This window comes from Prionailurus viverrinus, chromosome C1, assembly GCF_022837055.1.
Source record: "Prionailurus viverrinus isolate Anna chromosome C1, UM_Priviv_1.0, whole genome shotgun sequence".
Lineage (NCBI taxonomy): Eukaryota > Metazoa > Chordata > Mammalia > Carnivora > Felidae > Prionailurus > Prionailurus viverrinus.
This window is the reverse complement of record NC_062568.1, coordinates 4091977-4110691: the sequence shown is the minus strand read 5'-3', so window position 1 is coordinate 4110691 and position 18715 is coordinate 4091977. Positions and strand designations below refer to the sequence as shown.

General features: G+C 42.9%; 1 protein-coding gene across 1 annotated transcript in view; it reads right to left on the bottom strand.

Moving 5' to 3' along the window:
• Nucleotides 1-18715, bottom strand: part of SLC16A14 (solute carrier family 16 member 14) — a 33953-nt gene that overhangs the window by 13271 nt on the left and 1967 nt on the right. The window contains exons 2-3 of the mRNA XM_047872915.1: nt 10954-11225; nt 3092-3235 (exon numbers count right to left, since the gene is read on the bottom strand). Coding sequence (XP_047728871.1) covers nt 3092-3235; nt 10954-11212 — 403 coding nt within the window. The 5' untranslated portion in view covers nt 11213-11225. The remainder of the gene's footprint in view (nt 1-3091; nt 3236-10953; nt 11226-18715) is intronic.

The window sequence follows — 18715 nt, the reverse complement described above, 5'->3', positions numbered from 1 at the left end:
TTTTAGAATAAATCTCTAAATAGAAGAATTCTTTAACCAGCTTAATCTGAAAAAAAATGAAGAATTTCTTTTTTTCTTTTTTTCTTTTTTTCATGTTTATTTTTGAGAAAGAGACAATGCAAGTGGGGGAGGGGCAGAGAGAGAGGGAGACACAGAATCGGAAGCAGGCTCCAGGCTCCGAGCTGTCAGCACAGAGGGGCTCAAACTCATGAGCCGTGAGACCATGACCTGAGCCAAAGTCAGACGCTCAACAGACTGAGCCACCCAGGCAGCCCCAAAATGAAGAATTTCTTGCTGTCATGACATATCCAGAAAGGGTTTGAATTTCTAATTGTCTCAGAAATGACTACATTTTCTTTAAAAACTTGTTTATCTAACCAGGGTCCAAATAAGGCCCACACAGTGCTATTTGTTGGCATGAATTTTAAGCCTCTTGAAATTTCTCTGGTTTTTCCTTGAAATTTATTTGTTGAGAGAACTGGGTCATTTGTCCTGTGAAATTTGTCATAGTCTGGAGTTTGCTGAGAGCACAAAGCAAGTTTAATTTTCTTTTTAAATGGATTTGTTTCTGACAATAGCTAGCATCCTAAATTTAATGTGGTTATGGATTTCTAAACACCAGCAGAATCAAATGATTAATAGGAAGAGAACCGAAGTACCTAAGCATAAGCCCTAATTCTAACTCGGTGTACCTACTAGACAATCTCATGTGTGAGGGAAAAAAACCTCCAGGCCCAACGTTGCAAATATCTATTTCCCTGTTATGTTATCCATGCCGTTAACAGCATCCTCCCCTTTCCTAAGGTGGCTTTGCCATCGGTAATGGGCAGGGGTATTCCATAAGCTTATAGGACAGGCCTTACCCAGGACAGGGATATGTGGCTCGAGCCCAAGGGTCAAGCAAGGCCCTGCTAACGTTCAGACCTGGGCAGGGCCCTGGAACAACTCTCTACCACACTTGAGTTCAGAGGAGGGGCTACAGCCCTACCAACAGGGTAGAGGAAAGAGGCCCAGAAGGGGAAAGAAAATCCTGTGGTCCTGGGTCAGCGTGCATGGGGGAAAACGTGTCTTCAGGAGACAGACCTAAGAAAATGGAGCACTGGTAAACTGAAGACATGTGTCCAGACTCCCCCTGCTGAATAAGGTTGCTCGGACAGACATTATTTTTCTGCCTAATAGGATATTCCCACATGGTTTTAATTGTTTAGGTGTTCAGAAAAAGAGAGAGATACAAAGAAATCTGTCTCAAATACTTTTTGGAATGAAGAAGGATAGCAAACATAAATTGTAATGACAGCCCAGGGTTTTGCGCGCGTGTGTGTATATATATATATATATATAAGCTAACTGATTTAGCAGGATTTTCTAGTTAAGTATAGTTAGATATGTATTTGTGGATGAGGTGGATACATTTATTTTCAGGGACTTTCTTTGGGTGTTTCCTGTATAAAAAGTGGGAGCCATAGAGTGCTCAAGATACACCTCCTTTCATTAGCCTCCTGATTTTCCTTCTACTTCTTTAGACCCAGAAATATTTGTTGAATATGTAAGTGAATGAAGAAGGAAATGAATGAATGTGGAAACAATATTATTCGAAGGTCAAAAAGCAATTAACTGCAAGAAATAAAGTTCATTTACACAAAGAACCTAATCCTAGAAATCTCTGAACGATGAGAACTCAAGTCTCAGTTTTTAGGATCAAGTCCTAGTCTGGATAACCAAATACCAGCACATCAAGTTACAGGGGCCCCATATGTCTGCCCGGAGACCCCAGTGTGGCTCCTTGATCTCAGCAGGAGTGTTTATTTCCTCACCTCTAGTATCAGAATCCCAGTGCTGGCTCTATTCATTGGACCGTTTGGGGGAAAGTTGCTAAACTTCTCAGGGAAAACATCTTAAGTTGTTCTTTCAGAGCTGTTACCAAGTCCTTCAGATCAGTGGTTTTCAAACTATGCTTGGAAGGACACAGAAATGCTTTATGCGGATTGATGTAACTGACAGAGAACCAGCCTGCCGACTTATTTGGAGGGTAGGTTTTTGTGTTCAGGTCTCCTGCTATCATAAAGCAGGCACTTCCGCTTATACTATAATAAAGATGTTGCATTCTATACAATTACACATTAGCTAACACCTACTGAGGACTCTATTTTGTGGCAAATGCTGTGCCAAGTGCTTTCTACAGATTATCTCAATCATTTCGATAATCCTGTAAACCCATCACTCTTCCTTATCCCATTTAGCGGATAAGTAAACTGAGGCGTAAGCAGGTTAAGTGATTTGCCCAAAGTCACACAGATAATAAGTGGGGGGAAAAAAAAGCGCAAAACTTCCAAACTCTGATGTGTAACTCTTCTTCCAACACTGTCATCAAGGTGTCATTTATCGGGATTGAAGCTCTGTACTCAAAAAGGAAAAGTCAGGCTAGCTCTGGTTCATTGCAATAGAATTGTACAAGAAACTACTCATCTGTTGCGAGTTCTGCTACCTGTTGATAAAGGAAATTACGGCCGGGAATGTGTTTTGCAGAACGGATATGCAAACCACGTTGCCTAGTGGCCAATTCTTACCTATTCACTGGGCAGTGACACTCTCTGCTCTGGACTTGCTTCTCAGAGTCTCTACATATCTGTGGATTTTGTTGCTAATTTCACTCATTTGAAAGGGGCGGAAGGAGAAAATAATTATCCGATGATTCATGCTCCATTCTGCAGTTATTAAGTGAGAGTATGTTATCAATTCTCTCCATATTTGGTCTGTTCACCTATGTGAATTATTTTGAATTGTATTATCACCTTCCCTTTCCTATTCCTCATAAGAAAGAAGACTGGCAACTTAGAACCAATCATGGGAAATTTAATGAGATTCTAATAGGAAGGCCAAGTGCGCTCATTAGGTTGTTTTTCCACACTCAAGGCATATTTAATATCTTATATTAAAAAGTGTTTCCTGGCGTATACGGTGGGGTGGGGGGGCGGGGAGGAGACAGAAGGACACAATATTTCAATGGGTCTCTTCTCTCCGTAACTATTCATTGCCAAAATGCCCAACAGATAAATTTAAAATCGAGTTTAAAAAAGATCACTGTGCTTACCAGCTGTCACTCCAAAGGTGATAAAGAGATAATGCACGTTTGCTGCATAGGCACTCAATACCCAGCCGAGGGAGTTCACCAGCCCTCCAATTATTGCGGTCCGGCGACACCCACAGGTGTTAATAAACAAGCCGATGAAAGGTCCTGTCGTGGAACATTGAAAACGGAATTGACCGACGGTGTTTTATATTCGTGCTCTCTTAATCAATCCTCACTTGAAGACAAAGACTACAACATTACTAGGGCTGTTAAATACAAAGAACCAACTCCCCCATTGCTTTATATGCAAAAGGCTTTGCATATGCAAAGTGGGTGTCAGTAACCGCAGTGGTGCATGAAACCAAGGTTCTAGGTTTTGAAGGAAGACAGACCTGAAATAAATAAATAAGTTCATTCTCTGGCCCACAACAGAGGTAAGGTCCTAAACTAGTGGTCTATGGGCTTATTCAGCCCGTGGATGCATTTTTAAAATCCAGAACATAGTTTAGGGATGCCTGGGTGGCTCAGTCTGTTAAGCGTCTGACTCTTGATTTTGGCTCAGGTCAGGAGTTCAGGCCCAAGTCATCGGACTCTGTGCCGACAGTCTGCCTGAGATCCCGTCTCCCTCTCTCTCTCTGCCCCTCCCCTGCTTGCTCTCTCTCTCTCTCAAAATAAAAAAATAAAATAAACTTAAAAAAAAATCCAGGGGCGCCTGGGTGGCTCAGTCAGTTGAACGAACGACTTCGGCTCAGGTCACGATCTCGCGGTCCGTGAGTTCGAGCCCCGCGTCGGGCTCTGTGCTGACAGCTCAGAGCCTGGAGCCTGTTTCAGATTCTGTGTCTCCCTCTCTCTGACCCTCCCCCATTCATGCTCTGTCTCTCTCTGTCTCAAAAATAAACGTTAAAAAAAAAATAAAAAAAAATCCAGAACATAGTTTAAAAGATGTTTTGGATCAGTTGTCAACATTTAAAAATTAAGAGCATTCACAACAAATCCAACGGCAACACAGAGTCCAGTAGCTTCCCACACAGCCAAGACAGCTGGAGCTGCTCCATAGCTGTGTCAACACTTGACTTTGCCACTGTCACCACCCTTCCCGTTAGTCCTGTGCTTGGCCTCCTGCCCTCATTTATATTAGCTGTTATGTGAGTTTTTGACTCCAGACCTAAGGGGGGTACAGGAAGGGGTTCCCAGTTCTCCCACGCTTCCAGCCAACAGCTGAGAGCTTGTGTTCGTGAGGACACCCAGATGCAAACCACATTGAAAAGAACTCATCGCTTCATAGTGTACTTCAGCCCCCGCCGACTCTCAGTCAGTCCCAGACTGGCCCCAGCAGGCTATGCATTTATGACACCGTGCAGAAGATTCAGGAAGACGCTTCCGTGCACAGCCGACGCCACGCTCACAGCAATACTGTATCGAGCGACACATCCTTACTGCTTACTTTCTTATGACGCTCTAGTTTTTGTCGACCCCCTGTGTTTTCTTCCTGATTTTGTGGTAACTGCTGATGTCGTGGTAACTGCTGATGTCACAGAAGCTTAATGCTTGCCTTGTGATCAGTGATTCCTTATCCAAAAAGCAATCTGTATTTTAGCTCTACGGTGTGAGGTTACATTCAATATTTGGTAAGATGGCACATTTTTTTTTTTTAATTTTTTTTTCAACGTTTTTTATTTATTTTGGGACAGAGAGAGACAGAGCATGAACAGGGGAGGGGCAGAGAGAGGGAGACACAGAATCAGAAACAGGCCCCAGGCTCCGAGCCATCAGCCCAGAGCCTGACGCGGGGCTCGAACTCACGGACCGCGAGATCGTGACCTGGCTGAAGTCGGACGCTTAACCGACTGCGCCACCCAGGCGCCCCAAGATGGCACATTTTAAACATCATCTTACTTTTGATCATTATTACTTTTTACAGTTATGGAAACCTATATTCCAGTGGAAATATTTCAGGTTAAAAAGTGGTTAAACTTGGGGCTCCTGGGTGGCTCAGTCGATTAAGCGTCCGACTTCAGCTCAGGTCATGAGCTCACAGCTGGTGGGTTCAAGTTCTGTGTCGGGCTCTGTGCTGACAGCTCGGAGCCTGGAGCCTGCTTCGGATTCTGTGTCTTCCTCTCTCTCTGCCCCTCCCCTGTTTAGGCTCTGTCTCTCAAAAATAAATAAACATTGAAAAAAATTAAAAAAAAAATTTGTTGAACTCTAAGGAGCTTCCCCTTTTAGTCCAAACCAAAATAAAATTTTCCTTTAAACCTCTAACTATATTCATGTACATATTTGGATGCATAGTTTGCTAATGAATTTTTTTTGCCTAATGATTGTGAGCGGGCCTAATCCTAAAAATTATGAAGGTAATGATTTATTAATTTAATTAACTCTGGCACAATACAGGAAATAATCCAGTAGATAAGCCTCTTAGAATAAACTTAATGTAGTACATATATTTTATATAAAATAACCACATGATATATATAATATATAAACTAAACACACTGACATAAACATCTGAGGGAATTATTGGGGGCAATAATTCTGAAATTCAGAAGCCATAAGTTGAAGCTGTGTCTTTGATTTCTTCACAAATATTTTTATTTTTCTAAACTCACAGTCACTTCAGCACTCAAATCTCAGATAAGTGGATAAAAAAGAGAAAAAATGCACGATTCACCGGTCTGCTGTTAATAGGCCTTTTAAGCTTAAAAGTATGTTCAGAGGGCGCCTGGGTGGCTCAGCTGGTTAAGTGACTTCGGCTCAGGTCATGATCTCGTGGTTCATGAGTTCAAGCCCCATGTTGGGCTCTGTGCTGACAGCTTGGATCCTGGAGCCTGCTTCAGATTCTGTCTCCCTCTCTCTCTGCCCCTCCCCCCCCCTCGTGCGCGCGCGCTCTCTCTCTCTCTCTCTTAAATAAATAAACATTTAAAAGAAAATAATTTTAAAGCATGTTCAGGAGTTCAGGAGCATGATCATATTTTGCATGTAACAGAAGGTTCCAGAAACAAGTTTTTCTGTGATACTGCATGTTTATGGAACACGGCATTGAGAAAGCATTTGGGGAAAAAGAGGGCAGGGGAATTCCCAAGTAAGAGCAGGCAGTCCTGTCTGAAGGAATGTTCTATATCAAAAAGATAGGATTAATTGCTTTACTGATAAGGACAGTAAGTTGGTAACCGTGTCTGCCTCTTCAGTTCGTCTCTCTTGTGCCGGAGTTCAGCAAAGTCAGCCCAAGCAATGTTGTGATTCCTCCATGGTTACAAAACACAGATAAGTCAAAAAAAAAAAAAAGGAAGTCAGACCCAAGCTTTCTGATTCCGTTCCATTTAAAACAAAAATTTTTTAAATCTTTATTTTTGAGAGAGAGACAGAGAGAGGGAGAGAGAGAGACAGAGTGCGAGCAGGGGAGGGGGAGAGAGAGAGAGGGAGACACAGAATCCAAAGCAGAATCCAGGCTCTGAGCTGTCAGCACAGAGCCTGACATAAAGCTCGAACTCACAGACTGGGAGATCTTGACCTGAGCTGAAGTCGGACCACTTTACCCACTGAGCCACCCGGGTGCCCCATGATTCCTTTCCATTGTCTAATGATTGCTGATGGCCAGTTGGAATCTCCAAGCTCAAATTACCGTTTCACCCCAATGAAAAGAACTCCCTACGTGGTCTAAGGACAAGGGGCAAAGGAGCTGGTGGGTCGTCTGGCTATGATTCCCATTGTTGTGGAGAAATTCAGTGTTCTGGGAATGAGATTCTACACATTATCAGACTCTCCTCTTCAGAAGGAATCTGATTTTGGCCCATTTCCCACGTAATAAAGCTGCGGGGAACACGATGAGGAAGTCACAATTACTTGCCCATCTCTGCATCTCATAGGTTGGAAAAAGCTCAGGTGAGGAGAGAAACAATCTGAGGTGACCTTGGCATATAATCATGGATGAAAGTAGGTAGTTCGTTGAACTCCTGGCCTCTTGGGGTAACCCCTCCCTGCAATAGAGTGTCCAGAGCCTCTAAATCAATGACACCCCACCTTGGCTGAGCATTGGCGTCACTTAAGGGCTTTAAAAAAGACCTGATGTTTGGGTCCCCTCCCAAGAGGTTATGATTTAATGGTCTAGGTGCAGCGTGAGTGGCAGGGATTTTAAAGCTCTCCAGGGGGATCCGATGTGCAGTCAGGATTGACAACTGCTGCTCCAAATCTACTTAGCAAGTAAGTAACCTTTTGCAGCCAGTAGATTCCCCTAACAACATGGCTTCCACCAAGAATTATTCCAAGGACTATCACTAAGGCTGCTCTAGATACGACTGAGGCGATTACATTTTGTTAAAAATTGGGACCTTCGGCAGGAAACTGGCAAAGTCTGTGCTGGCAAAGAAGGAAACAAGAATGAAATTATTGAATTTCCCATGTGCAAGCTACTGCCCAAGAGAGAGATGGCTTTCAACTCTGTAACGTAATTCCTGGGTATCTATCTATCTATCTATTTATTTAGAGCGAGCAAGCAGGGGAGGGACAAAGTGAGAGAGAGAGAGAGACAGAAAGAGAGAATCCCAAGCACTAATAGTGCAGAGCCTGACGCGGGGCTCGAACCCACGAACCATGAGACTGAAGTCAAGAGTTCGAAGCTCAACCGACTGAGCCACCCAGGCGTCCCATGGATTTGTTTTTTCTAATTTAAAAGAGAAAACCCAATATGCTTCTAATGGTTAGAAAGTGAAAACAATTTATATTTATTCACTTCAAAACCATTTTCAGTTCTCCTTTCACATAATGGCAGACAGTGTGGTGTGGAAGACACGATTTTGGAGTCCAGTGGACCAGCTTTGAAGCCTGCCTCACACTTGTCGGCTGTTCGACCTTCAGTTAGTTGCTTAAAGTCTGTGAGCATTGCGTGTTCTTCCTATGTCAGAGAGAGACAACGGTCTGGCTCTAGCGTTGTTGTGGGATCAAACAAGATCATATACATAAGGTGCATTTGGCATGTAATAAATGCTACATAAAGGAGAGATGTTCTTTTGGGTTTCTGGCTTGGAAAAATCCCTATATATCTGTAGCCACCCTGTATCAGGCAGCTTGAGATGATGAATGGCAGTTTAAGACGATGATAAGATAACAGACCTTTTATTTGTATAACTATGAATGTTTCTGGGTTATGATTTCCAAGGCAAAAGATATTTATCTGGCAGGCACCCATCCTTCCTGTAGAAAGGTTAGTCTACGCACTGAAATTACGCTGTCTGGAATTCACGGACGTTCCAACAGAATTCTGAACTACCTCCCAATAAAAGAGGACAATCACACCTCACCATGGCTCTGAGTTAGGTGTTCTTATTGTGAGGGTCCTATTCAAAATCATTTCCAATAATTTCAAGACTGGCTTCCATTGCTTACTTTTGTAGAACTTGTGAAACACAAAATCGTATCTAAGACAACCTTATTGGATGATTGGAAATGGGACATTTCGTATGCTGGCTTTTTGCGGAGTCTTCTTTTTTGCGGTAGATATGCGCTTCCTAGATTGAATCTGTAAGTGTTTTGTTCTACCCCTCAAAGATTTGTTTATTGTAAAGATTTTATTTATTTTTAAGTAGTCATTTACACCCAGCATGGGGCTCGAACTCACAACCCCAAGCTCAAAAGTTGCATGTTCCACGGACTGAGCTGGCCAGGCAGCCCTTAAAGATTTAGTTTTTAAAAAGTAAGAAAAACGGGGGCGCCTGGGTGGCGCAGTCGGTTAAGCGTCCGACTTCAGCCAGGTCACGATCTCGCGGTCCGTGAGTTCGAGCCCCGCATCAGGCTCTGGGCTGATGGCTCGGAGTCTGGAGCCTGTTTCTGATTCTGTGTCTCCCTCTCTCTCTGCCCCTCTCCCGTTCATGCTCTGTCTCTCTCTGTCCCCAAAAAATAAATAAACGTTGAAAAAAAAATTTTTTTTAAAACTTAAAAAAAAAAAGTAAGAAAAATGGATGTTAAGTGTGCTAGAAGCACAGTTTTCCTTCTGTGACCTACTGAAAAGGCTGAATCACATCCAACACAAACGTAGCGTATTCCCTACACTGAAGCAAACCATCCTCCATTTTTCGGATGGCAGTCCTTGTTTTAATAAGGCCAGTGCAGGGTTGAAGGAGTCAGTTCCTTAATGTTGCAGGCTAGACGATGTGTCCGTAATTCCCTCACACACATAATGGTGCCCTGATGTAATTTTAAAGCAAGATTAGTATTAATTCCCTTTGATAAACATGCCTGCTCCACACACATCTTGAGGAATAACACTTTGTCCTTGTTTTCCATTCTTAGCACTACCATGATTATTAATGTTGTTTGTATTATCCAATAACACTGTCTGAATGCCAGCCAAGATCAACAAATCTTTGAGTCGGATTCAAGCGATTAATTACCAACGTGGAGATCACTGAAAAGGGAGGCTTCCATCAAACACACAGATGCCTGTCCTACCCAAACTCTCACAGAACCAGAAAAAGATTTGAGGCCACTTATGTTTCTAGTATAAAATATATTGTGAATACTTGAAACTAAAGAGAAATCTGATGTAAAAGTGTGGCTTTTACTTTCAAGAGATAAGGCAAGGGGAAGCACCTGGTTGATAAGAGATGCTTATTATTAGTTGACAGTAAAAATTGTTTAGTTCCCAAAAGGAAACCCATGGGCCATAATAACATGTTACATTTATGATAATTGTCTAGCTTGGTATCTCCAACTGCCTACGGATTGCTTTCACAGATTGGTGTGCGTTCAGGTTTAACTAGAAAATATATTATTATTCCTTCCTGTTAGCTAGATCAGAAACCTTTCTAAAAGGAGCTTAGTAGATTTTTCAACAGCATAGGATTGATATCTCAAATTAAATAAGTGGAACTCTGAAATAAGATTGTTGCTTGACTTTTATGGTGTTTTCTCTACATTTTTTTTCTTTTACAAATATTCGTTAAGTATTAAAGAATTAAAGTAGTTAAGTATCATTACATCTGTAATGATGTATAATGAATTACAGCAGTCAAGAAAACAGAGTTCAGGGCAAAATTTTTCAATGTTTATTTGTATTAGAGAGCGAGACAGTGCATGAGTGGGGGAGGGGCAGAGAAAGACAGAGACAGAATCTGAAGCAGGATCCAGGCTCTGAGTTGTCGGCCCAGAGCCCGATGCGGGGCTCGAACTCACCAGTTGTGAGATCATGACCTGAGCCTAAATTGGACGCTTAACTGACTGAGCCATCTAGGCGCCCTGAATGAAGCAAAATTTTTTAAATGATCAGTTTTTAAGACACTCCAACTTTTTATAATATTCAAATAGTAATATCAGACAAAATGACAAATACTGTATGATTCAACTTACATGTCATAGAGACAGAAAACAGAGTGGTGGTGGGACTGGGGAGTTACTGGTTCACGGGTACAGAGTTTCAGTTTCGGATGATGAAAAGATTCTGGAGATGGATGGTGTTGATGAATGTACTCAATGGCAATGAACCGTATACCCAAAAGTGGCTAAACGACATTTTTTAAAGTTTATTTATTTATTTTGAAAGGAGGGGTGGGAGGCAGAGAGAGAGGGAGCTAGAGAATCCCAAGCAGGCGCCTCTCTATCCACGCGGAGCCTGATGTGGGGCTCAATCTCACGAACCGAGAGGTCATGACCTGAGCTGAGATCAACAGTTGGACGCTTAACCAACTGAGCCACCCAGGTGCCCCTACCTAAAGGTGGTTAAAAACGGTAAATTTGATGTTATATATATTTTGCCACCGTAAAAAAAAAAAAAAAAAATAGTGCCATCATTAACATCTAGTATCTAATGTTTCAACAGTATAAAAACATATTTACAGTGGAAAACTGTCAATTTATAATTATTCAGTTTTATAAGAGTTCGCACACGAACGTACCCACAATCAAGGTGATGCCCATGCTGAGGGAGCTGACCCACGCAGTCAGGCCACGGCTCTGGTGGAATTCTTCAAGCCACTCCACGTTGAGGACTCCCAGGGCCATCTGGGAGCCCATGATGAGGATGTGCACGAAGAAAGAGGAAAGAACCACCATCCAAGCCCACCCACTGTCAATGTTTGGGTGGGGCTTAAGCGTCTTCTTATCTTTGGGGTCGTCTTCAAAATCATACCCAATATCTTCATGACTTGTATACATTTTCCAAGATTTTCTGAAATACACATGACAAATAATTTCCTTGTACATCAACCCAAAAGTATCTTTATCTTCCTTGGACAGCTCTACCTCCCCTTTTGTAACCAAAGTGGCCTCATCCTATCAGACCTTCAGATTCGATTTGTCATTGTGCAGATTTGGGAGCACTCCTTACTTCTTTACTGCCGAGCACTTTTGTGAAACCTGTTGCATCTTTATATCAGTGTTATTACCCACTTTTTAAAGAAATGGAAATAGACTCAGAGAAGTGAAATGCCTTTCCCAAGTTCTCATGGCCAGTAAGTCTGGCTACGCAGGAACCTAGGAATCAAACTCAGCTATTCCTGACCTTAAAGCCCATGCCTTGTGTCCACTATTGAGATGGGGACTGACAAGTGACAACAAAGATGTCACAGAAGGAAGACATCTGGCCTTAAACAGGCTTTCGGGGTAGTTTTGCCTGGGTAGGGCCCTTGGCAAAGCATCTGGTTCTCATTTTGTGTGTCTAAGTGTTCCATGTGTTCGGTACAGCCAGAGTGGACTAGCCTCAGAAGACCAACTCATGTGAACCCAACTCAGGAGAGACTGGTAAACTAGAAGGCCAATTTATTATTTCTACAATGGGAGATATAGCTTTCTAATAACAGTGATTCCCAGGTCTTATACACAAGACACATGTTTTTACCCATTCCGCCTACCCCTATTCCAGCATTCCCTGGGAAACTAGAAAGCTGAGCGCTGAGTTTGTACAGGAAACGGGCATGATGACTCATGCTCTGCATAGATACATCTCAAGATGTTTGGAGGAGAGACCTGGGGGTTGGATGGAACTGGAGGGGGGCTGTGATGCCGGGTCTGGTGAGGACTCTGGTTTCATCTTTATTTTTTAGGATGATCATTGAGGGCATGTATGAGAACTGAGGATAAAGAGTAGAAGAAGGACACACAGAGACAGTAATCGTGGAGCTGGTGGAACGGGAGAATTGGTCTTGACCAGGAGGAGCAGTCCGTCCCCTGAGACCAGAAGAAGCAGAGGGTATATGCAGATGACATGCCCAGTAGTGGTATGAGAAGTAACACCTGATGGTCTAATTCTTGGGTGAAGTAGGAAGTTAGGTCACCGGCTGACAATGAAGAGGATGGTGGTTATGAAGGCGCATCAATGTTTAGGAAAATGGAAGAGACACGGTTGCCTGCCACAAGTGGCAATGACTGTCAGGGAGTCCGGAAGGGGGAGCTGAGCCCTGCAGGGCATCGCTGCAGAGTCACGGGAGTGCAGCACCAGGGACAGAGCGCTGGAAGCACCGCCCCGGAAGCTGGCAATTAGAGCATCGCTGAGCGTCCTGAGGGGAGAACTTTAAAACAACAAACCACTAAAAGTTGGTCTGCTTCTTATGATCGCTATGTGCCTGCAAATCCAGACGACATCACTGATAAAATACTCCTCTCCTCAAAGATCTTTTGCTGGTCAAAGTTTCAAACAATTACATTTGAATTTTCTGTCTGTAAGCTTCAAATCAGCATGGTGCTGTTACTTATCCTTTCGTAGGCACTGTATCATCCAAGGGAGCTATTTCAGAGGATCCCTGGTTATACGGTTGGCCCTGACACGCAGGTGGCCCCAGTTACGCACATCTGCTTTGAGAGTAAGTGCCTATGAGTTCAGAATTGTTGGATCTCTCTGTGGCCCAGAGAAGGTCTGAAGCTGCTGTGATGCCACATGTCACCACCTTCAGCAGGACGGTCGAGATGAACTGACAGCACGGTTATCGTAGAGATGAGGAACGGAACTTGAGTTCTTCACTCCTGTCACTCTATATGCCTACTTGGGAGATTTTATGTTGTTTCAAATGTAAAATAGCAAATGCATGAGTGCAAGATGAAAACCTTCGTTTTGGAAAGTGAAATTTGCAGGCAATACATGAAATGTCTTACTCAATTTAAATGATGTCTTTAAAATAGACATTGATTCCCAGCAAAGAAATAGAATTAGTAATCAAAAATCTCCTCCAAAACAGGAGTCTAGGGCTGGATAGCCTTCCAGGGGAATTCTACCCCTGGAACATTTAAAGAAGAGTTAACACCTATTTTTTTGATGCTGTTCCAAAAAAACAGAAATAGAAGGAAAACTTCCAAACTCATTCTATGAAGCCAGCATTACCTTGATTCCAAAACCAGACAAAGACCCCACTAAAAAGGAGAACTACAGACCAATTTCCCTGATGAACATGGATGCAAAAATCCTCAACTAGATACTAGCCAACCGAATCCAACAATACATTAAAAATATTATTCACCACAACCAACTGGGATTTATACCTGGGATGCAGGGCTGGTTCAATATCTGCATAACAATCAATGTGATTCATCACATCAATAAAAGAAAGGACAAGAACCACATGATCCTCTCAATCAATGCAGAGAAAGGACAAGAACCACATGATCCTCTCAACTGCAGAGAAAACATTTGACCAAAACCAGCATCCTTTCTTGATAAAAACCCTCAAGAAAGCAGGGATAGAAGGAGCATACCTCGAGATCATAAAAGCCATATATGAACGACCCAACGCTAATATCATCCTCAATGGGGAAAAACGGAGAGCTTTCCCTCTAAGGTCGGGAACACAACAGGGAGGTCCACTCTCGTCACTGTTATTCAACATGGTATTGTAAGTCTTAGCCTCAGCGATCAGACCACACAAAGGAATAAAAGGCATCGACATGGGCCAGGAGGAAGTAAAACTTCCGCTCTTCACAGATGACATGATACTCTATATGGAAAACCCAAAAGATTCCACCAAAAAACTGCTAGAACTGATCCAGGAATTCAGCAAAGTCGCAGGATATAAAATCAATGCACAGAAATCGGTTGCATTCCTATACACCAATAATAAAGCGACAGAAAGAGATTCAAGGAATCTATCCCATTTACAATTGCACCAAAACCCATAAAATACCTAGGAATAAACCTAACCAAAGAGTTGAAGAATCTACACACTGAAACCTATAGACAGCTTATGAAAGAAATTGAAGAAGACCATGCTCCTGGATAGGAAGAACAAATATTGTTAAAATGTCGATACTACCCAAAGCAATCTATATATTCAATGCAATCCCTATCAAAACAACACCAGCATTCTTCACAGAGCTAGAACAAACAATCCTAAAATTTGTATGGAACCAGAAAAGACCCCGAATAGCCAAAGCAATCTTGAAAAAGAAAACCAAAGCTGGAGGCATCACAATTCCGGACTTCAAGATATATTACAAAGCTGTAATCATCAAGACAGTATGGTACTGGCACAAAAGCAGACACTCAGATCAATAGAACAGAACAGAGGACCCAGAAACGGACCCACAAATGTATGGGTCCACAACTAACCTTTGACAAAGCAGGGAAGAATATCCAGTGGAATAAAGACAGTCTCTTCAGCAAGTGGTGCTGGGAAAACTGGATGGCAGCACGAAGAAAAATGAACCTGAACCACTGTCTTACACCATACACAAAAATAAACTCAAAATGGATGAAAGACCTCAATGTAAGACAGGAAGCTGTCAAAATGCTCGAGAAGAAAGGCAAAAACCTCTTCGATCTTGGCCACAGGAACTTCTTACTCAACACGTCTCCGGAGGCAAGGGAAACAAAAGCAAAAATGAACTACTGAGACCTCATCAAAATAAAAATCTTCTGCACAGTGAAGGAAACAATCAGCAAAACTAAAAGGCAACCAAAGGAATGGGAGAAGATATTTGCAAATGACATATCAGATAAAGGGTTAGTATCCAAAATCTACAAAGAATTTATCAAACTCAACACCCAAAAAACAAATAATCCAGTGAAGAAAGGGGCAAAAGACATGAATAGACACTTCTCCAAAGAAGACATCCAGATGGCCAACCAACACATGAAAAAATGCTCAACATCAGGGAAACACAAATCAAAACCACAATGAGATACCACCTCACACCTGTCAGAATGGCTAACATGAACAGTTCAGGCAACGACGGATGTTGGCAAGGATGCGGAGAAAGAAGATCTCTTTTGCACTGCTGGTGGGAATGCAAGCTGGTGCAGCCACTCTGGAAAGCAGGATGGGGGTTCCTCAAAAAAATAAAACTAGAACTACCCTATGACCCAGCAATTGCACTACTAGGCATTTATCCAAGGGATACAAGTGTGCTGTTTTGAAGGGACACATGCATCCCAATGTTTATAGCAGCACTATCGACAACAGCCAAACAGCATGGAAAGAGCCCAAGTGTCCATCGATGGATGAATGGATAAAGAAGATGTGGTATATAGATACAGTGGAGTATTACTCGGCAATCAAAAAGAATGAAATCTTGCCATTTGCAACTACGTGGATGGAACTGGAGGGTATTATGCTAAGTGAAATTAGTCAGTCAGAGAAAGACAAATATCCTATGACTTCACTCATATGAGGACTTTAAGATACAAAACAGATGAACATAAGGGAAGAGAAGTAAAAATAGAAAAACGGAGGGGGACAAAACGTAAGAGAACAAACAGGGTTGCTGGAGGGGTTGTGGGAGGGGGGATGGGCCAAATGGGCCAGGGGCACTAAGGAATCTACTCCTGAAATCATTGTTGCACTATGTGCTAACTAACTTGGATGTAAATTAAATAAATAAATAATTAATTAATTAAAAAAATAAAAAAACAGACATCGATTCATTTTCAACTGATTATTTTATTATTTTATTTACTATTTAAAAAAAATTTTTTTTTAATGTTTATTTATTATTAAGAGACAGAATGTGAACAGGGGAGGGGCAGAGAGAGAGGGAGACACAGAACCGGAAGCAGGCTCCAGGCTCCGAGCTGTGAGCACAGAGCCCGACACGGGGCTTGAACTCACAAACCGCAAGACCATGACCTGAGCCGAAGTCGGGCGCTTCACCGACTGAGCCGCCCAGGCGCCCCTATTTTATTATTTTTTTAAGGATTTATTTATTTAGGTAATCTCTACACCCAACGTGGGGTTCAAACTCACGACCCAAGATAAAAAGAGTCGCTCTTTGCTCTACCTACTGAGCCAGCCGCGTGCCCCTCAATGAATTGTTTTAAAACAGAAGAAAAAATAAGGAAATAATGATCATTATGAACCACACCACATGGATATTACTAACTGTTCTGCTGTACCGGACGAAGGAGGAACGAACGATAATCCTAAATACACAAGGAATCCCTTCAATTGTGGGGCTCTCTCAGCAGTGTCCTGGTGTGGACAGGGTGGCGGGGACGGAGAAGTAGGTTGTGGTGGACCACACAGTGCCCACAGTCTCCTTCTCTACACCCCAGAGCTAAGAGCTGTTTTTACCTTTTTTAAAGGCTCTATGGTCCATGAAACTTAAAATACTTACTCTCTGGACCTTTATAGGAAAAGCTGGCTGCTCGCCAGACTGGGGCTTTGGTTCTGGCTAAGAATTTTTTGCCAAGAAGTGGGTGTTGGGAAACCAAGGACGCCAGTGGAAGAACAGCTTCCAATGGATCTGTCCTGGGGCTCATCTGGACTTTCCTTTTCCCTCACATCCCGTTCTCATTATTATTTTTATCTTTTAAGTGATCCCAGGTCTCACCCATCCAATTCTCAACCACAACACTTCCTGCCCACATTATTCCTCTCTGCCTGGGTCCTTTTCCTTCTCCCCGTTTTGCAGACAGCTGGGAGGGATAAAATGCTATCTTGCTATGTGATTTCTGCCACCCGGTCCCCTGGTCCCTGCTCCCCTCTCCTCACCTTTGACCTGTGCGCTCCAGCCCTGAGAAAGCACCGCCCTGACCTTGGCACAGTCTCTCCACCTTCAGGACATGACCTTCTCTTCATCTGACTTTTAAGGACCCACTTCTCTCCTTCGAACCTCCTGTTCCTCCACTGTTCCTCCAAGATTCAACTAAATTATAAGAGCCAAACCTTGATATGGTGAGAGAAAAATGTGGAGGGAGGTTGCTCTTTGGCTGATGGTCTTAAAGTAATTTTCCTCCTTTTAGTTTATCTCGTTGGTTAAAAAAAAAATCACAATAAACACATATTAACTTTATGGTAACAAAATAAAAGTCCCTCTCTCTATCTTCTAACCATGATAGACATTATCTGGGATCAGCTGTAGATTAGTGGCTGACTGTAAAAGAGAAGCAGATGATTCAGGAGCCACTTCCCCTGGGGAGCCTAGTCTGCCACTACCCTCCTCTCCCTGCAGCGAGAGGATGGTAAGTGATGAGGCAGTCCTTGCTTCCCAAAGCTCAGGGACCAGAAGAGAGCCGCCCTGGCAGAAGGCCCAGCGGATAAACCTACAAAGGTATCAGAAGGGGTGTTGGGTGGCTGTCTTCCCTCTGTCCCCGCTACCTGTATGCAGGATCTCAGGGGGCCAGAAAGAGAAGAATCAGGTGGCCTGACAAGGGGTGCGACTGGCCTAGATGAGGACTGACACCCTCGTTTTCAATCTGGGGGATAGTGCTCAGCCCTGTCCAGGAAGACAAAACAAGCTGGCATTTCCCGAAAGTCCGTTTACATCTACGAAAAAGCTTGAAATAATGATACAACAAGAGTTGTAGTTTTTCACCCCATGACTTGAAACAGCAAGCATTTTCCTAAGCAACGGTAAGAACTTTAGAGTCTTACTGAATTATTAATTTTATGGGTTAAGAGATGCATTTGCCATTGAGCTGCTCTCAACATTTCCAGTTTATTTGTTCATAAATAAATGACACTGAGTAGCATTTAATTGCCAAGTTTTATTCAAGAGGCGTAAGGGTGCATGTGGTGTTAGTGTCAAACGGAGAGCACTGGTGGGGGGTGAGGGGCTAAAACGAAGTCCTATTCAGTCCTCAGGAGGGCCCTAAGGATATTACCAGGCAACAGAGTCATCTGAGTTTCATATCCTGATCTCTTGGTTAGTAATTCCTGCTTTGACTAATCACAGTTAACCTACTGTCGGACCACGTTAACTAAAACAAAAGACAACAGAAAAACATATTTCTATTTCCCTCCACCCCCAAGTTTGCTTTAAGCGTTTATATCATTATAAGATACAAAATAACCATTTGAGTATTATAATCCTAGTCTACAGCCAGTGAGAGAGAGAGAGAGAGAGAGAGAGAGAGAGAATGAACTGGGGAAGGTTCTGGACCACCCTGTCTCCCAGGCTCCCCGTCTTTCTACACCACATGGCCTTCAAGCTCTCCCACCTTGTCCACATCCTGACACATGCATAAAACAACATGCATGGGGCACACTGGGGTAAACGGAGGCATAGAGTGTGGGGCTTCCTCTAAGGATCAACATGAAAGATGGAACCCATTCTAGGCTGGCCTGTTGGAAGGTCAGCATACAACATGAGGGCCTTGAACCCAAGAAGGTGAAGGAAGGCAGTGGGAAGATTATGGGACCAATAGTCAACCTTCCATTTGCCCCCAATGTGAGTTCACAAATGGTGAAGAATTAATCATAAACGTAGGGAAGGCTATGAAAATGGAGGCCAGCT